The following is a 21,790-nucleotide window of genomic DNA, read 5'->3' on the forward strand; positions in this document are numbered from 1 at the left end:
TCACTCCCCAGCTTTCTAAACTGAGACTTTCTACACACTGAAGCTTGCAAGCCTAAGCCAGATATGGCCACATCTAAATCTTTGCCAGACAGAATCTTTTTTATACTACACTTTCCTGCTGCCTTTTATTGTCACCGTCTCAGGGAGGCCTGTCATACTTGTTAGCTTCACAGAATTGCACAGCTCTATTTGACAGCTTTTTTTTCCATCTAGAAAAGAGTAAGTACCCAAAATATTACTGCATACATCATTGCTAATACACTAATACCTGCCAAGGAAATCATACACATTTCTGTTCCGATTTGATAAACTATGCTAAGAAACTAATTTATAGTCAGATGTCACTTAATAGTAGGGTTTACTCTGGTACCTCCTAAGGAGTTTTATCATCATACTCATCACAGGGTATACTAACAAAAGCAAAAAGGAGTACCCCACAATTCAGTGATAGAGTCCTATAGGGTCACCATCACATACATGTAGTCCATCTCTAAGCAAAGTATTGTTATTAAGAACTTCCTGTGTGAATGTATTAATTATCAACAACAAACCTGTAGTCGACTGTGGTCAGTATTTTTAAAGTTCACTAGTATACTGTAGTAATTAAATACTCATATTAAATCTATATGATAACACAAATTAAATATTTCCACTATAAAACACCAGGTAGCTCTTCTTTATTAACTCCAAAATAGTCCCTGTCCTACACCACAGTCTCTATTTTTGCTGTTAGGATCTTTAGTTTCAACTAAGTTGTTTGTTTTCCAGGTTGAATGGAATAAAGGTCTAAAAGTTACTTTTTCTTGCAATTTCTATGTTGTGGGGAAAATAGTCTGTGGTTAGCTTATCATTAGTATATAAATTCTGTTACAAAAAGGAAAATGGGTGATGGGGATTGGAACTCGGATTGTAATACTTAAGAAGCAAGTGCGCTTACCCAGTTTGCTATCCCACCAGCCCCCGGCAAATATATTTCTATAAAAACTCAGTTAGTGGCTACTGGGGAAGAGAAAGCTAATTTTCTTCAGGGATGTGGCCTTTGGCAGGTGGCTCATGTGACAGGGGATGACTCCACACCCACCACATACTGACAGCACTAATTTGACTCACTGGGTTGAAAACCATGAAACCGAGCAATGTGGTTGGGAAAGAAAAGGGGAGGGGTGAAGAGGAAGGGGTCAGTGGTAGATCTGATCAAAATTTTTTATACATCTGTAAATTTTCAAACAATGAATAATTTATTTTTAAAATTCACAGTGAGAATTTCTAAAACTTCTAGCTATTACTTCCGTATGACTTTTCCAGGAAAGTGTCATTATATTTTCTCATTTGTATACTCAAAACTATAAAATATTAAAGGCCAAGTGTTTTAATAGAAGCTTTGCCTGTGTCATATGATTCACCCAAAGAATCCCAGTTTCTTCTTTCTTACTGTAATATTTTACCTCGAAAATACAGCCTAACAAGAGCTTCAGTTTGAAAAACAGTAGTACGAAAAAGAAACTAAATCAATTAAAGCAATATAAGGCCCTCATTGTGATCCCACTCTAGTCTCCAATATCTCGTTTGCAGCCTGCCTGCCTTCCTGGCTTTGGAGGGGATGTTAGGCTGCCCACCACAGTGGACCTCCACACACCCTCGCATGAATTATCCTAACCCACCCACACCAAATCTGCCTCACAGGGAAGGCTCAACTGTCAGCCTGGACTTTGCACTCTGCTTGTAAGCCCGTGTCTTCTACAAGGCAGCAAAAGCAACACAAGGAGGTGTATTTGGTATCTATCTAGTAAAGAAGACCATGGGACAACAGAATCCTTAAAAGATGAGGTTGCAAAATTAATTCACATTCTTCAAATTACCTGTTGAAAAGCACAATATATAAAAAAGAACATAAATTTAAACAACCCACAGCCTCATTTTATTTCAAAATGGAATGCTAGGGCTGGACCTATGGGTTGAGTGGTAGACATCTTACCTAACATATGGGGCCCTAGATTTAACTCCAAGTACTGGAGAAAATCTGATGTTATCCAATAATATCCCATAATTTAAGCATCTCATAGCACATTGCTAAGTAAATATCACATAATCAGTAGTGAGAATAAATTAAATATCTTTTTTCAATATTTCCCTTTGGTCATTACTTTAGATTTCAAAAAAGATAAAAAGAACACATTTGATATGAAAACAGAAAGAAAACTGGGGAGAGCGGGGTCAGTGTCGGGGTGATGCGGAATGAGAATCAATGGAAACAAATTTTTCTTAGAAATGCTAGAATGATGTTAATGTTCTAATGTTAATTTTTCAAAATTAGGTTGAATATGGTGTAAAGTTTCTTTCAACCTTCCCCTAATACCATCTTTATAAATGCAGTTACTGAAATCATAAAGTAACAGGCAGACTCTTAGACCAATCTAAAAGCTTCATTTGAATCTGTCTATTATCCTTTTTTCTAGTCCAAGATCAACCCATATGACAAAATTCATTTATTAATCGTGACCTTATGGTCTTCCACTCTGAACAGTGCCCCAGTCTATCTTTCTTTTAGATGACCCACACACTTCTGAACAATTCTGGACTGTTGCTTTGTAGAGTATCCCTCTATCTGCTAATACATGTTGCTGGAGGGCTTCTCTCCAGGTTCCCCAAGCCCCGCAGTCCCACAATCCACTTATAAAATAATCACTCAGACGCTTATATCACTTATAAACTGTATGGCCGTGGCAGGCTTCTTGCTAACTGCTCTTTTATCTTAAATTAACCCATTTCTATAAATCTATACCTTGCCACGTGGCTGGTGGCTTACCAGAGTCTCTTCATGCTGCTTCTCCTGGCGGTGGCTGCAGTCTCTCTCCTCCTTCTTCCTGTTTCCCCAATTCTCCTCTCTTTGTCCCGCCTATACTTCCTGCCTGGTCATTGGCCATCAGCGTTTTATTTATATAGAGTGATATCCACAGCACTTCCCCTTTCTTCTTTTTTTAAAAAGGAAGGTTTTAACTTTAACATGGTAAAATTACATATAACAAAACAATTACCGAGCAAGAATTATAGTTACAATATTAAAGAAGATGTCCTATCTATCTTATATTTGTGAGTTTAAGGTTTTATAGCTAACTTATCTTTTATCATAACTGAGGAAATTACGACTATCTAGTCTTCAACCACCAATTCAATTATAGCCAAGCTGGCTTTGGAGATGGAATTGGCTCACTCCTTCTCTAAACCCAAGCATATTGCTAAAAGAAAAGTTTAAGAGATTCTTCAGTCCCATATCAGAAGAGCCTCTGGTGTGAGACAGAAGGAAACCAATAAAAAGGGACCATTGTCTTCTAAATTCTAATTCTCTCCATGCTTACTCTTGATTTCTCAGAATCCTTTCTTACATGCTATGTCCTCTTTAAATCCAAACCTCCCATTTTTGATAACAAATAAGTTTTTCCAATAGCAATCTCAGAAGTCAGAAGTCACCAGAAGGAAGATGGGGCCCCAACAACAACAACTCTACCCAATCCAGAATGATGCCATGGTAATCATCATCATACTACACTTCTTGCCAGAATTTCAGACAATCTTACCCATTACTCTAAAACTTGCTGCAGAACCTACAGTTAGTCTAACTGAGATTTAACTATCTGAGCTTTCTCACAGTACCCAACAGAGATAACACCACCCCCTAAACGGCAGGAAGCAATTCTAAGAAAACGACACCCCTTCTCCCTTAGGTTTCATAATTCTCAGGGTTATGGATGATGGTTATAGGGTTGGGGGTGGAAGAAAATATTAACTCAGGATTGTAAAAAAAAAAAAAAAAAGGGGGGGGTGGGGAAGAAGAAATGGAACGGATAGGTATAAGATATGATGGTAAATCATTGTATATACTAGTAAACAAACTTAGTAAAATAGCAACCTTAGATAATTTGCACTGTAATTTGTACTGTTATAGAATCTTATATGTTGATACAAATGTAGACTATTTTTATACTCCTGTTTAAGATAATTTGTATATTGATACAAATACAGAACTATATTTGTTATAATGTACATATATTTCTACTTATTTGAAACATTTTTATATTGATACAAATGTAAATTTATATCTGTCATACTTTATATATGTTCTACTTCTGTTTAGGATATTCGGTATATTGATATATATTTAATATTATTGTCATATTGCATATCGCACTATATATTCCTACCTCTGTTATAAATATCTTGTGTATTGTCACAATTTTGAAGTCATCGTTCTTTACCATACATTTGCTTATAGACTGTTTACCTTATTTACGTGAAGCCTTAGTCCTTAGGTTATTTCGATAGATAAGATTTATAGATTTATAGTTGCCTATGCTTGTCATCTCTATAGTTACATTAGTTAGGTTATCCAGATTTACAGATACATAGGTTAGATGGCAGGTAATCTTCAAACACTTCATTAGACCTGGAGAATATGGCATTTAAATAACTTAGAATTCTGTTGACGTGAGACACAATTGCTCCTGGCTGCACCAATTGATCCCGAGAGAATGTTGGGCTTCTAAGACATTTCCATTTGGAAGTTTGTCTTTTGGCACAAAATGGCCTACTGGGCAAAGAACTGCCCTTGCCTTGATGGCTGACAGTACAAATGCAATGCTGTCCTTTCTGGACAAGCGGGACACAAGGAAAGCGACCACTGTACTCTGCCAAGACAGGGTAAGATGGTCTTTCAGAAATCCTGCTTCTGAAAATGGTCTGTCAGATACTCTAGGCCTGTAGCCAATTTGAATGCACCAACAATGCTGAGAAACATTAGGTGACTGTCCAGGCTGCCAGCTGTCTTGGTCTACTCTTGCAAGATTCCCGAAAGTTGCTTGCATCCATCTACCATTTCTCAGGTACCATTATGTTCCTTCTCAGGTCTTTGATGGGATTGAAGACTAGCAGTTATAGTTACAACTTGGTTATATATAATATCTTAGATAGAACATATTAAGTATTAGATTCAGGTTCTTTAGGATAGGACACCTTTAAATGATCTTTATAACATGCTGTTTACCTATGCTCTATACTTCTCTGGATTTTAGTATGTGTTTCTTGATATTGTTTGCATTGGTTGTAGTTCCATCTTATCTAGGTCATTATCTCTCATTATTTCTGGACAATATTTGATAACCATTCCTTTGTAATATAGTCTTGTATTAGTTTAGAACCTTCTTATTTAGACAAAAAGGGGAGATGTAGTGGGTAGCCATTCCAGCTTGGATCTGGAAGTTCCAACCCCCATTGAGACTCTGGCAACTGTCACGCCTACGAGGCGGGGCGAGGGGAGTCGCCGGGGGACCCGAGAGCTGGATGGGCCAGCGCTCGCTCTGGGCGCTCTCTCGGTGCCGGGACGCTGACCAGTGCAGATTGACTGTGTAGAGCTCCGGAGAACACCGCTGGACTGCATTACACCTTCCCCAGACCCTGCGACCTACCCATTACTTAATTTGTGAGTTACGCCATTAAATAAATATCCTTTTAACTACGTGGAGTGGCCAAAATAATTTCTCCAATAAATACATGTTTTTTTTTTTCTTCTAATCATCAAAATAAAGTTATTCAGTTTGGAAAAAAATTACAGAGGTGAAATGTGTCTTCCTTGGTGTATGGTATCAAAATATTGACTGAAGTGTCAGACCAAATAATTTGAATCTATTTTGAACAAAATCAACTAGATGAATAACTTCTTTAGGAACATGGAATACAGAAAGAGACCAAAATGGCAATAGCCATACTAAAGGAACAAAGCCACAAGGAGCTAGGTAGGTGGTGGTCAACCTCAGAAATAACTCAAGATGAGCATAGCAGAAATAGCCAGTCAGACGTGAGAAGATGAGGTTATATGCAGATTGGATGAAGATGAGCCAAAGGGACACGGGTACATGTAAAATGCAGCCCAAAGGAACATGGCGCAAGTCAGACAAAGAGGATCAAAGAAACCCTGAAATATGTTCTACACAGCTCTCTAATATGTGTGTCTCATTTCCATCTTTGAACTGTCTATAGACATTCCTTTGTAACCCAAAAGCTGTTTTTTATGCTCTAGTATAAATGTTTCTATTTTCTATAATTAAAATGGACCTAAAACATAAAAAAAAAAAAAAACAGTGGAAAAGCACAATTTGGTTCGAGAGAGATAGAGAGAAGGGATGGAGGGAGGGAAAGAGAGAGAACATGAAGTTGAATTATAGGGAGGTAGAGAAAATCTGTAAGGAGTTGAGGGAGGAAAATTATGATCAAAATATTGTATGAAAAAATTAAATATAAATTAATAAAATATCTATTGATGATATTTGGGAGAATCTCCAAATGTAATAAAATGACTTTTTAAGTTACAAAAAAAAAGAAAGAAAAGAAAAGATGATTGGCAGCACTCATGCATGAATGGATGCCCATTTAATCTTCCAATTCTGTTCCCCCATGCAGAAATGGATGCCTGTTTAATCTTCTGATTCTGTTCCCACTACAAAAAGTTGTTGACTACAGATTGACTTGGACATACATACAAATTTTGCAGGGTTAAAACATCTAATCACCAAGTTTACATCATGATTCCGTGGCCTGAAGAAAATCTCAATTAAGACAGTTCTTAATTCTGCATTAACCTTGCTGACCTCAAGTGTTTATTTTTCTGCTTTGTGTAGTCTATGCTATTTTGTCAATGTGACCTTAATCATCTCCAGATTTGTCAGGTGCTGTTGAATACAGTGTTCTAAAAGGTTCAGGGCCCAAGAGCTCCAAGGTGCATGCTCTCCTGGTTGGGTAAATAGTACCATATCAGAAATTCCTTTTCTGATTTGTTAGCTTAATTTGGGGAGACATAATTAGTTTTAAAAAACAATTCAACTTTAAATAACTTGTTTTTTACAATGAAAAGTAATTCTTAACTTTCATCTAGGTATGCTCTTTAGTCTGTAATCTTAATTTTGCTTATTTGTGCATGTGAATATTGTGATTGTTCATTAGCATCCTAGCTCAGATCATTCTTGCTCTTTCAGAAACAAAAACTCTGTCAAAGACGACCATGTTACCTTTTGAAAAACATAAAATTTCTGTTGTGCCGTTCCATAATAGAGAGGCCACAGTTGACAATCCTTTATTCAGTAGTTCTTAAAATGCAAAGATTTTGAACATTCCCACCATAATAAGTAATAAATATTTGGAGACATAGATATACTTAATCTGAAACATTATACAAAATGTGCAGGTATTAAAACATCACAACACTCTACTAAAATATGTGTAATTTTCTGTTTTTACATATCAGTAAAATAAATTTAAATATTTCCTTTGCATACTAAAAATCTCATTTAGGTAAATATAAACAAATATATCTGCATGCACAGTGACATATATGCATATATATACATATATATATATACACACACACACAAACACATCCATACATTTGTATACAATACACTTACCTTTTTTTATACCTATCTACCATCTTCACAAGTGAAACAATGAATATACTTGTTATCGTTTTATATATATATATACATATGTTGTTATATATTTAATATTTAAAATGAAGGCAGCGATGGGTCTTTGCAATAGATAATTGATTATACTGTAGCCCTCCATCCCAAAGTGTAAACAAAAATCACTGACAGATAAATTTAACATATAAGTGTTTATAACAGAATTTTATTTTATCATGAATTCTTAAATATGAAGCAAATAAGCAAATCAACATCTTAGGAAGAGCAAAACAGATTCCTCCTAAGTTTTGAGAAGAATTCAAAGTGGCAAGTGAGAACATATATAGTAAATTGTCCCCAAGACCTTTTCCACTGTAAATCTGACAGAGTTAATCAATGACCTTTACTACTATAGGCACCAGTTGGAACTAGTAACTTACCTGCAAAAGAGCCAAAGATAAGAAATAAGTGAAGGGATAGTCTGTGAGATGAAAGATCCCTTAAAAGTTTGATCATGAAATACTTCTACCTACTGTGATATGCTTTCAGGGTATTAAGCTTGTTAGAAATGTGGATTCATGCATTGAGACACATAAGTAACAAATGCCCATGCAACCCGTTCTACCCTATGTATATTCTTCTACTTTAGTTGCTTATAAAAGGCACTTGTTAGGTATTGTCAAGTGAAAAAATTTTAATAGCCAAAGCTTTAATATCCATTAGCTTTGGGTATTTTATGAAAAACATCTGTATAGTTAATCCCATATCTTCCCTTTTCATATGGATCACATTTGGCTATAGAATCTGTTAGGATTCTGTAGATGTGCAGCTTAGGTCTTGTCTGGTACCTTACATCATCAACGAGAGACTGCATCCCAGCCTTAAAGCCAGACATGCACCCCCATGCTCTCTCTCTCTCTGCACTTCTCTTCCTGTGTTTCTCTCACTGTCCCTGCTCTGTTCCCTCCACCAGGCCTGGCTCCTCCCACCCCATCCCTTCATTAAAGCTCTAAAAACTGATATTGGGTTCTGCTGTGACTGTGACTCTTCCTGCGACCAACCAGCACCATTTATCCTTTCAGAATCCTCATGCATTGACTTTAAAAGGGCTTCTCCAACTCTACTGGAAATGTTATAAAACAGAACAGAGTAACTGCATCATGTCAGCTTTCTAAACTCAGAAAAAGTCTGAATTCTCAAATCTATATGTCCCCAAAAGTTGGAGTGAGGAATTATGAATTTATAATTAATTTAATGGTATAATCATCATTCATATGTTCCCAATGAGACTATAAATGTGTGCTTCTGTAAATGGGAGAATGGCAGGCTAGCAACATTTATCAAAAAACCAAAAAAGTGCTGCCCGGTTGGTTTTGGATAACCAATCTGAGGACTCTTCCCTGGAAAGACTACTTCTGCTTTCAGCATTCCTTAGTTTCCAGCAGCTCAATGTCTAGCGTTGGTGAGCCGTGAGATTGCACCTTCCATGTTAGCATGTCTTTGGGTGTCATTCTTGTCTATATATTATTTAGGCAGTCATGCTGTTGAGACTTCATGAGTGTAGCTTCCCTGATATCTCTAGGGAACACAATATTACAGCAGACTTTCTAGTCCTCTGGCTTTTACAACTTTTCTGCCCTGTTTTCTGCAATATTCTCTGAGCCTCGGGTGCAGGAGTTGCATAAGTAACATTATATGGACTAAGCAGCTTGTTATCTATGTAACAACGGTGTAAAAATAGGGGCTAGAGGCAGTGAATTTGAGAGAGCAAGGTGGGTGTATACGAGAGGGATGGGAGGGAAAGGGGGATAACAGAAATGATGGGATTATATTTTAATTTCAAAAAATAAAATAAACACAAAAGATCACAATTCTTTAATCTAAAATTCTACCTCCAAGAATTTACCATTACTAACATATTCAATAGAAAAATAATAAAAGGTTTAACTTTGTAGTGTGTCCTACACAGATGGTTCATATTATAGAAAGTTTACCATAGTCAATAGTAGAAGACTGTGAACATCTATAGACCCAAGCCATGACGGGACTACTATTTTGTGATATTTAAAGTGGTATCATGCAGTAATGTTCATACCATTGATACTATGCAGTAATGTTCATACCATTGATACTTTGTCAAGTAAAATAACAAGCTATATAATGATATTCACTTTAATTAAAAATTAGTCCATAAACATAGAAAGCAATTTGAAATATATTCACCAAAACACAAAATATTCACAGTGGTTGTTTCTGTATGGCAAAATTGCTGATAATCATATTTTTTCCAATAACTTTGCTTTGTTCATAGCAGTATATGTTACTCCAACAATAGCACTGTTAAATGTCTCTTAACATACTATAGACATGCAAATACATAATTAGCTTTCAAGTTATATAACTTGAAATGATGGGTTTTTGTTTTTTTGTTTGTTTGTTTTGTTTGGTTTGGTTTTTTTCAAGACAGGGTTTCTCTGTGTAGCTTTGCGCCTTTCCTGGAACTCACTTGGTAGCCCAGGCTGGCCTTGAACTCACAGAGATCCGCCTGGCTCTGCCTCCCGAGTGCTGGGATTAAAGGCGTGCGCCACTACTGCCGGCCGGGATTATATTTTAATTTAAAAGTAAAATAAGCACAAAAGATCACAATTCTTTAATCCAAAATTCTACCTCCAAGGGTTTACCATTTCTAATATATTCAATAGAAAAATAATCAAAGGTTTACTTTGTAGTGTGTCCTACACAGATGGTGCATTAAAGATTAGGTTGAAGAATTGTGATCTTTTGTGTTTATTTTATTTTTTGAAATTAAAACATAATCCCATCAAAGTTATTTAACTTGAAAGCTAATTTATGTATTTGCATACCTACAGTATGGTAAGAGACATTTAACAGTGCTACTGTTGGAGTAACATATATTGCTATGAACAAAGAATTAATATTTAGCAAGGAAAATTAAATGTTATTTATATTTATCAGACTTTATTATGAAGCCTCAGTGTACATAGAAAGTAGTTAGATAGTAAAGCCTTTGTTCTAAACAGCATGCGTTTGCCAATAGCAAAAATTACAGTAATCGATATTCTCAGTGTGAATGTACTAAAATTAAGCTTAGAGAATTAGAAATATTCTCAAAAAAAAGTACATTGGAAATTTTAGACTTTTTTTTTTAAGAAACTATATCCAGCAAGCATCTTAGCAGTATCCAAATTCTGACCCATGTGGTGGGAAAGTCACAACACGCTACTAACTACCTCAATCAATTGAGAATGGGGAGCATCTTTGTTTCCGTCAGCATGAACAATTTGCTATCCTCAGAAATATATTTTGAAAATATGGTGTTTATCCCAAAATGATCCTTTCACAACGCAAATCAATAAAAGCGTGGCATGCACTTTGAGGAAAGTGGTTTGCGTTCTGTATTGCTGAGAGGTGGTAACGTGATGAGGTGCTAGCCTACTGCTTGGCAGGAACAAACAGCCAAGCCCAGCAGGAAATCTGTAGGGAAGGGAGATTTGGTTTTAACTACCAGTTTTCAAGTCAGTGCTGCTTATAGCTCTCACAATGTGTCTGAAATTTGGGCGAACCCTGATGGTTTTATTCATTTTATTCTACTTGGAAGACCTTTTCTTTAATCTATGAACAATTAAATTATATTACTATTTATTAGAAAATTGTGATATATATTCTTTATTTACTGAAAGAAATAACTTTTTTATTTTTCAGAGCTTCCATATGGCTGGGAAAAAATCGATGATCCCATATATGGCACTTACTATGTTGAGTAAGTCTCTAAGCGTGATATTAACTTGTTATACTATGTTGTGAATTGTGTTAACATTTCATTTATTGAGCACATGTGGCTATAGCCCCTTCGATTCTCTTCCATCTCTAAGGTGTCTGCAAAGACTCCAGTGGCATGGCCAGCTGGTTCTTGACTCTGCAGCTGCCTGATGTGTTATTCCTTTTCTTTGACTCATGATTCTGCAACATCAATTGGAAAAGTGTGTCCCACACTGTGAATGAATGATAATTAAAGATATTGTAGTGAATGCCTTTTATTTTGAAATCAAAATGTTGGGAGCTGGCTGCTTGTGCAAAGAGATGTTCTATTATACCAGATTTCAAATTCAATTAACTGAATCAGGCATGCCTCCCATTGAAGGAAAAGATAAAATGTTGATGCTTTCTCATTTGTAGGACCCCACAGTGTGTCTGCAGTGTTCTTTCAGTACACTGCATTTATGTTACACACTGGCTGCTGCATCATATTGACATATCTGATCATAGTTTGAACTTTCTCCATCTATATATTGTTTAATTCAGACTAGAGAATCTACTAATGATGAACTTACACATAATTTTTCTTAAGAATATAAAATATTCAAAATTTCTAAAATTAAATATGTCATTTACTTTCCATTACACTCTCTTCTGATAGTAAATGTCTAACTCTTATCTATCATGTGGGCAAATCGCAATGCCTAATGTTATTTGGGCAAATCGCAAAGTCTACATACAATACTACCCAAGAAATTCAGTGCTTGCAAAACCAAAGACTTTCACGGTGTTTATCAACATTGAACTTTTTCTCCTCATCATAATCCATGTACAGTAATAATCGGGACAGTCAAGGGTCATGAATTAATGGCTTTCTTACTAAAGTGTGTTGATAGCATTCACGCAGTCATTGGTTTTGCTAGGTGTCAAGCCCTTCTTTGTGCTGCAGTCCAAAGAGTTTCCATATGATGACAGAGGACTGAGATATGTGACATGCCATATCTCTTTTTTAATACATGGTCTCGTGGAATCAATGAACAATGATCCTCTCCTTAGTCCCAGTGTTGGCAAACTCCATGAAAATCCAGGTAACAAATATTTGGGAACTCACACAGCCTCATTTTTCTAGTATACAGGCAAGCACTGGCATCACTTTCATGTGGGAGCGGCTCTACAACAAAGTATTGTTTATAAAGACAAGAATGCAGGCGAGGTCCAGTGTGTGAGTCTTAGTTTGCTGATTCCTGCCTTCTTCTAACTCTTTAGATCATTTCTTCATGTCTGTCTTCATGTGCTTTGAATCTAATGTCCAGTGTTCAAACAGCATTTAACTTAAACCCCTTCCCTCTGCCCTACTCACTTCTCAGGAATATGATAAGCATCCACCCATCAGAAAGCTGATTCTACCTACCTGATCTTCATGTGAAGGCCTGTAGAAAGTAGACTCTAACAGTCAGCCATTAACTTGGATACAGACTATATTGCCCCCCCCCAAAAAAAAACCCTCTTTGTTAACTTTTTACTTTGAATTGCTTTTTATTTGTTTTTAATTAAGTTATGCTCTTCTATTTCTCCACTTCATTTTCCATTTATCACAGCCATGGCTAAAAATCTATTCAGAGTTCAATCATGTTTGTTCACTTAGGTCAGAAAAACGAGTCTGAAAATTCTAGGTTTCAATTGATTGTAAGGTCACATATACAGGTCATAGTGAGGCAAAGTAGTTGACTTTCCTCTATTAGGTTGAGCTGTGCTATTTTGCATAGCCTCGTTATTACAGAACTCTGGAGAGTGTACCAATACTAGTTACTAGATGTGTGCCTATGCCAGGCCAAGCAGAAAATTGAAACAAATAAGCAGATAGTCCGAATATGCAGTTAACACTAAGTCAAAAATTAATCAAATATTTTCGGAAACACTCATCAATGTATTTTAAATACCTCAAGTTATTATATGTGTGTTATCTTATATATCACACATATATGAGAGAGAAAGTGTGTGTGTGTGTGTGTGTGTGTCTGTGTGTGTGTGTGTGCTGCCTGAAGTAAGAAATGTCTTCCATCAAAACAGAGAATTTGTCATATATTTTCATTAGAGTGTATCTATTTACTTGATTTTTTTTCAACTGTGTATCATCTCCACTATGCGGCCATTGGCACATAGGTGTGTATTGGCTCTGAAAGTAGCCCTGCTCAGGAAACTTACCAAACAGACACACAAACAGAGGCCATGTGGAACTTTAGACTGTGGTTACTGGGGTAGGGAGGAGTCATGTATCTTCTTGTAGTATTTTGTACATTAAAATGATACATTTCTAGTCTAAGTTAACTTATCAACTTTTCTAGTGTAGATATAAATAATACAAAATACAATTTTGATATTCCACTCAGTGGTAGAGTGTTTGCCAAGTATGTACAAGGTTCTAGGTCCAGTTCACACCACACGTACACTCCTTATATTAATATGCCACTCATAATTATAGTGATAACATTAATGTAAGCATCTTAAGAAATCATATTTAAAATTGTTGATTTAGTTAATTTTTAAAAAGCAAGGTTATCAAATCGTCAGCCCTGAAAATATCCATACAAGGAACAGTATACAGACCGAGCTGGTTTTATTTAGGAATGGACATCTATGCATGCAATAACAATAAGTGAAGTAAGGGGCCACAGATTTGAAGGAGAGTGGACAGGGGCATATGAGAGGCTGTGAGGGGAGGCAAGAAAGAGAGAAATGTCACCAGTTATAACTCAAAAATAAAATTTACAAAACAAGGTTGTCTTTATAAATCTTCGTAAATCCATGCCCATGAAAACAGCGGCTCAGTAATGCTGTTAATGGCAGTGGTGGCAGTGGGCAGTGGATTCTGTGTAGAGTCCCACTCTTTATGACTAACCATACATCTATTTATGCTGTTATAACTACTGGTTACAAAATGACAAAGAACATCTGTCTTGTCCAGTTGTTTAAGTTAAAAAACACAACCTGCATTCACAGACAATAGAGGGATGGACACCTGAGCAGTCAGAGACTCTTCTTCTAGACCAACAGCTCAGGGCAGAAGCTGTGGAGTGGACTCTGCCCTCAGCCAGGAATGGCAGATTGAAACCAGTGCCATGCATGTAGCCCAGCTGCACTTACACACATTTTCCTGCCAAACAATGCAGCTCACATACAAAGGAATTCCAGCAATCAATAGCAAAGTATGTTTGCAGAGCTAGGATGCTGCAAAGCCTTGATTATACAGGTTTTGACCACCATAACTTACCCAGTATGTTATAATTTTGTTCTGGGTAAATTCATTTTTAAAAATTATGGGTATACTATATGCAACAGCCAAGAGGAAGAAATGCTCTTCCTAATTAGCATTATCATCCCATCAAAATAGTTACCGTCTGTTCCATGCACAGTGTGTGCCATGAACTGGGCTCCTCCACCACATTTACCATCTTCTGCAGTGATGACAAAGCAAATGGCTTCCTGTTTACAGTTGAGGAAACTCTTTCAAAGGAAGCTGAGTTACTCCCTAGGGACCACACACCACTGAACCTGGGGCTAAGATGTGGACAGAGGCAGTTTGGCTATAAAGCCCAGACTTCTGGAAAATAGGGTCTCTCATAAATTTCACATGTACAATCCATAATGTTCTAGGCAAGCCTTTGAGTCTCAACACTAGGACATGAGGACTCCTACAAGAACATGACATCCTTCTAGATCTAGAACAGTTGCACAGCAAGATGCTCAAGGTTAGAAAGAAGGCCATGGTGCCTACCTAGCCATGTGAAATGAGCCCCTGCCACAGCAATAAGAGTCACCAGACCCATGCCCACTGCTGTGAAGAGGGTTCCCAAGCAACATGGGAACTGAGAACAAGACCTGAAACAGCAGATAAAGCCCTCTTATTGTGGGGCCAGGCCATGGAGTGTGGGGCACTTGTTTGCAGCACATAGAACTGCATTTTACATACAGTGGGCCCCTTAACATCTCATCTCCTGTCATCTGCAAGTCAGGCCGATAGACTGAGCTCTATTCTAAATGCCAGCCAAAAGAAGTAAGGCCAGGTTTTCCTGACAGACACCAAATCCATGCTAGTGCCATACTTAGTGGTGTATTAAAAAGTCCTGAAGCTGCTAACTAGAAATGTAACTGTCACTGTTCATAAAGAAAGGGAAAAAAAATTAATGCAAAAAGTGCAAACTGTAGCGCTGAAACAGCTGTGACTTTTGTACAAATGTGGATTTCTCTCCTCTTTTGTGAAATTATGTCTGCTGGGTACATTCTGGTTTTAATGGCAGTCACACAATTTGCTTAAGCAGCTAATCCAGAAGACACCGTTTCCTGGGTTGGCTTTGCTGCAAGCTGCCTCCTCTGGCAGAGGAAGAGAAGCCAGCCATAGAACGACATTTAAAATCACCATGGGGACTGACAGATGTGATTTTCATGCAAAGGTTTTAAAAGTTTTTCACATGTCACACATCTGCTGCTATAAAACATTATTTGTGTGTGATTCCCGAAAGTGCTGCCTGGTGTTGTCGGTGCAAAGCTGAGTGTTAAGGGAAAAGTGCATCTCCTTCTGGTTGATGATGAACATTTGTCATGATGTAGGAACTTGGAGAGTGACTTGAGAGGATTTTATCTGAAAATCCTGTCATAGGAATGCTGCTTGGCTGAGTCATTTTCTAGATTTTTTCCAAGGGAAAAAAACTTCTAACTTGAAGTTTTTCTTTAACGTACACATGTAAAACATGCATAGTTAGAAATAAAAGAATATGCTTAAAAATCTTGCTTTTTAATTGTCTGATACTGAAAGGTACTGTGAATGCCTTTTAAACATCCAGAATATTTTTGATGCTTTCAAATATGCATCCAAGAGCCAAATGTTTCCCCCAATGTGTAAATTAAAGTAACTGAAGATGCAGGACAGAGGTGATGCTGTAAAAGGATTTGATGTGCCGGGTGAACTCTAAACTTTGTGAACACTTTTTGGACCTCTCAGTTACTGTTTCTCAGTAGTCACACGTGTGTGCTGCACAGTTAGTCACTTGGCATGTGAGTCCTGCAGCTTCCTGGGTGTGAGGTCTTGGGTAGATAATTGTAGCAAAGAAGGAAGGGTTAAGAGAAAGAATACAGAGCAGTGGGAACGGAGAGGGGCTTATTGTGCACACAGTAAGTACTCAGTCTTTACAGGTGACCAAGCTGATTTCTTCCTCCCCCAAGACCTGAGGAGTCTGTGTCATTATCCCATTTCACAGATCAACAAACCAAGGCACAGACACTTTTACAAGGATGAAATACTAGGACATAATTTGAACCTAGGCACTTTCATTCCAGTGTTAGCATGTAGCACAGGTCGTAAGTGTCCAAAAATGTTGTTTTAATCTTATATTTACTAATAACAGAAAGAGAGAGAGAGAGAGAGAGAGAGAGCACATGTGAGTTCTTCTTTTGTTAATACTTGGTTTTCCAATAATTTCTTGATTACAATATACCAAACAAAGTAAACAGTTCTCTGGAAATTTTGATTTGTAAAGAAACATAACTTACTGCCGTGGCCAGAAAGGCACCACACTGAATGATGGTAGCATTTCTTTAGCATTGTTGGAAATTCCATCAGGCAAGTGACACTGATGAGGAAATACCACAGAGGGAAAGGCTGGAGGTTCCAGTGACAAGCACAGGGAAATTAGAGTGTATAATTGCCTAGTGTGTGTGTCATCTTAAAGAGCGGGGAGTTTGTGGTGAGAATACTAGAAATAGCCTTTGTGAGGCACCAGCTTAGCATTCAGCATGCTGTCACATTAACTCTCCAGGTGCCACTCATCACATTTGCAACTGACGAACCAAATCTCTGAGTTCGCCCAGGGCATACAGCCAGTAGGGCTGAGCTACGCCACATAGCACAAGATGGGCCCCAATAAAACAGCTGTTTTAGATGTTTTTCAGGTTTTATACTTTACAAAGTGTTTTCTTATATTTATTTAATGACCCTGGAGCAAAAAGCTTTGGAGTTAAGCAAAAGGCACAGAATAGAAAGGATGGCAAATACTTTCTGTGGGTAGATACATGAGAGTCAGTGTCTACATGTGAGAGTACATTCATCCTGTAAGCAGCTGCTTCTCCTTCCTTCTTCCCCCTTCCTTCCTGTCTTCTTCCCTTCCTTCCATATGAATGGTTTTTCTTTTTGATCTCCCTGCTTGACCCATGTGGATTTTATGATTTTGTGTATCAGTTCTTTTAGCTTGAAGAAAGCAAGGATTCATGCCTTCTGAGAGAGCTGTCCATAATAACTTAGTAAGGTATATAGATGGTATTTTCAACAAAAAACTTTCATAATTTTAATAGATGTCAACTCAATAGCAAAGGATAAGGAAATATTACTACGCTAGCACCAGTTTTTCTTTGAGAATATTTTTAAGTTTTTTTGAGAATTCCATACATAGTTATTTACATCATTTCCACACCTACCTTTCTGCTCCTACTCCTCCTATGTCCTTTTGCTCCTCTCAAGTTCAAGACCTCTTCTTTAATTACTATTTTTACATATGTGTCTGTTTATATATATCATAACATATTATATCTACTGGTATTGTGTAAACATATATTTAGTGGTGTAGAACTACTACTGAGTCTATTCTGTGCTGCTCATATGTACATGCATTTAGGGCTGACCACCTGGTACTGTACCTATCAGGGAGTTCATCCCCGGAGAAAGCTGATTTCCCCTTTTAGCAGTTGTTAGCCACTGTAGCTCTTCCTCCAAGAATGGGAGCTTGGGAAATTTTCCCCATCCATGCTGGCATGTCAACAATGATGTCATTGTGCAAGTCTTGTTCAGGCAGCCATATTGTTGAGAGTCCATGGTCTAGAAGACTATCTCTCAGCAGCTGTCCTGGTCGGGTTCTTAGGATTTCTCTGCTCCCTTTTCTATGGTTTTCCATGAACCTTGAGTTTAGGAATTGTGTCAAGTTGTATCATTTGGGGTTGAGCACCACAAGATTACTTGTCAAAGATGAGTATGCATAGCCACATCACTGTTTATTGCTGTTTGCTTCTCTTTAAGCATTTTTTATTTGTTTGGTTTTTTGTTTGTTTGTTTGTTTGTTTGTTTAATGAAATTGAATGAAGCTCTATTTAGGTACTTTTGGAGAAGATAAACATAGGCAAATACTCTAGTAGTGATACAGAGACCCTGTGTGGCAGCTGGGCAGGGCAAACTCCTGCAGAGGCAGCGGTATGAAGTACACAGACCCTGATCCTCATCAGGCTGGAGACAGAGGGCAGGAATACCACAGATGGAGAGAGAGAGCTACATTGTGCTGTGTTCAGCATGCTCTCTCCTACTCTATTTTTTCCATAAGACCATGAGAACTTGACAGTGGCCTTGGGAAGGAAGCCAGGGAGGACAGTGGAGACCTGGGGACTGTTGCTCAGGTGAGGTGCAGACGACTTTTCTAATTGCATAGGAGCTGTGTGGGAGGATGCATTTCTGCAGAGAGAACTTAAAGACCTATAGGGTACTGCCATCCCTCCTGCATGGGGAGGGACTCGCTCTCCAGAAAGTTGTTGACTGGTGAGGTAACACAAAGCATGATGCTGGCATCTTTCTTCAAATAGTTCTGTTTGCTTCTTGCCAATGCAGTATGGTAAGTAGGTCATTATTCTACTCATGAAACAGCTCTTCCACCTTATAAATTCTCTCCAGATTGAGTGAGTTCTGCAGTTGTGAAGGAGCTACAGATTATCTCTTGCTAACATTCTGTCAAGACAGACTTCAGAGACATTTCTCAGTCTAAGAATCAGTTCTAAAGTTAACACATGAAGTGAAAATTGCATAGAGTCAAAATTGTCCTGAAGTTCCCCAAGATTGTGTGGTGTTGGTATAAAAGAATACCACCATGTTGGAAAAGAATTCTTTCAGGAATTAAAGTGGTTTTCAGGCGTTTGGTCCTTTTGGTCTTCCATAGCTATAGAAAAGGGATCACATTCAGCTTGGAGGATTATCATTATCAGAGGTCTGAGAGAACCTGGACAAATTGAGGAGGCAGGAATTGGTGCCATTTTTAAGACAATCTATAACTGAATAAAACAGGTGATGGCCACCCAACAAGGCAGACCATAATACCACCCCACCCCACATGAAAATTGTAATTCATCTCTTCATTAGTTTGGAAATGTTTTTCAAAATTTCTTTTGTGTGTCACAGAGCATGATGTCTTTATAGTTGACAGCCCTGTGTACATGATGTTTGAATACACAGTGAGGTCAGTATAGTTGACAGCCCTGTGTGCATGATGTTTGAATACATGTGTTTCAGCACAAAGTTCCACTGAGCTCCATGACACTGGTCAGGTAAATGAGTAATTTAGATTGTTCCATTACTAAGGTCTCCTGCAGTTCAAGGAATATCCACTGCTCCTGGTTAACATGGATAAACTTGGCCATTTTTCTGTACTAAGACTTATTATTTTCTCATTATAGCTACACATCAAAGCATATTTAAAATTTTTTAAAGTATTTGCATTCAAGTTCTACTTTTGTTTAGCTAGATGGCAATATATATCAGTATTGTTATATGTTAATGATTATAATGGTAGTGAGTGTTGTGAAGTGAATACTTCCCTAAATAAGTGACTTTTTACAATAGATTATGGAGAAAAACAAAAATGGACTTGATATACAGAGACATAAGACTGATAAGATTTTCATTTAAAAGGCAGAAAGATAAAAGATACATTTATAGACAAAAACTCAGGGTAAAAACAATACTTTTAAGATTTATTGTTTTATTTTTATTTGTGTAAATGTTTTGCCTACATGTAAGTCTGTGTATCACATGCATGCAGAATCCATGAATGCCAGAAGAGGGAGACAAATCCACCAAGACTGGGACTACAGACCTTTGTGAGGGGCTGTGTGGGTGCTGGGAACCTAATCCTGGTCCTCTGCAAGAGCAGTAAGTGCTCTTGAGCGGAGCCAACTCCACAGCCCCAAGAAGAGTAATCTTGTACACTATTAGCATGGAGTATATTAGAGGGGAAACTGTCTTTCCATTTCTAAGAATAAAAACAACATTGCTAAGTGCTACTTTTTCCTACAGATTAACAGATATTTTCATTTTTAACTAGATGAAATTGTATAGGACAGACTGAGCTCTTGGTATAATAAAAGAGGATGAGTTCCCCAATTTTTTCGTCAAGTTTCATGTTTAATTTCAACCTAAGGAAAACGAGCTCCAGAACTGCCAGAACACAGTTATGTTTTGTGGCTAGGACTGAGAAATACCATTTGCTGGGGTAAATGTGCAGTTTAGTGATTTTTATATAAACTTAATCTAGAAGAAACTCATCAGCCTGGCCCATTACCCCAACTATGCCGGAGGCTGAGGCGGGGAGACAGAAAGTCTGAGGGTGTATCTGGGCATCAAAGTGGGTTTACAGCCAGTCTGGACAACTTAGTGAGACTCTGTCTCAAAATAAAAGAGAGGGCAGGGGTGCCGCTCGATTCAAGGGCATTTGCCTTGTATCTGTGACATCCTGCTTTTGTTGTCCACTGTCACAAAAAGAAGAAAACTAAGCTCACCATTATTAATTTCAAATGCTTATTACGTATCACCTATTGAGTTTATTATGATAATGCAGATGACAGTTCAACTGTCCATCAAACAAACAACCCCCCCCCCCCGTCTCTTCCTACCTCCCTTTTACAATGAGTGACAGTGAGGTGACAGGAGGGATTGCCCTTCTTGTTCTGTGTAGTGTTGTGAGGAATGTAGTTTGATACATTGACTTCGTATGTAATCTCCAAGAAGGTCCTCTAGACTTAGTCACTATTAGTAATGGTGATGATGGTGGTGCTGATTACTTAGACATATAGCCTGTACTGGCCTTCAGTTTGTGATCCCCCTGCTTCTGCCTTCAAAATTCTGGAATTATAAGCATATGTCACCATGCCCTGTTAGTAGTTACCATTATTAAGCATTTGGTATGTATTAGGTATTTTACAAAACTCATTTAACCATCATCATAATACTTCATGACAGATGCTATTATTTCTATTTTTCAGAGAAACTAAAACTTAAAGAAACAAAGCCATCAAGCTAGCAGGAGAGAGTGCTGCAATTTGAGGCAGGGATTAAGAAACTTTACTGTCCCTATTTCATACTTGACTCCCAGGCCCTAGATAATCCAAACATTAAAGTAGCTTAAATTTGCACACGGCCTCCTCTTTAAACATGTTCATGTTGTTAATCTAATTCGCCTCTCATTCGGCCCTATGAAGTGAGTATCATGCATGCAGGTGAGGCACTTGGAGTTTGGGAGCATGAGGGACCTTCTGAGAGAGGGCAGGTACACTATTCCCTGTACATGTCTCCACAGCATACTCTTCAAGTGAAAGCTTAGCCCCCATGCTGTTTTGCTCTCAGAAATGATAAAATGGAGGCTCAGCAGGTAAGGGCTCATGAGACTTCTCCCACTGCCACTCACTTGCAGTCACATTTAAAAAGTGGCCTCACCAAGCCAGAGAACATGAGCTTGATGCCTAGAACTCACACGGTAGAAAAG

General features: G+C 37.8%; 1 protein-coding gene across 12 annotated transcripts in view; it reads left to right on the plus strand.

Annotated features, from left to right (window-relative positions):
- Magi2 (membrane associated guanylate kinase, WW and PDZ domain containing 2) overlaps positions 1-21,790 on the plus strand; it is a 1,425,274-nt gene that overhangs the window by 1,062,045 nt on the left and 341,439 nt on the right. For all 12 annotated transcript variants that reach the window (XM_037204343.1, XM_037204339.1, XM_037204334.1 and 9 more), the window contains one exon: positions 11,172-11,229. In XM_037204343.1, coding sequence (XP_037060238.1) covers positions 11,172-11,229 — 58 coding nt within the window. The remainder of the gene's footprint in view (positions 1-11,171; positions 11,230-21,790) is intronic.

The sequence above is a fragment of the Peromyscus leucopus genome, chromosome 3 (assembly GCF_004664715.2).
Source record: "Peromyscus leucopus breed LL Stock chromosome 3, UCI_PerLeu_2.1, whole genome shotgun sequence".
NCBI classification, from domain to species: domain Eukaryota; kingdom Metazoa; phylum Chordata; class Mammalia; order Rodentia; family Cricetidae; genus Peromyscus; species Peromyscus leucopus.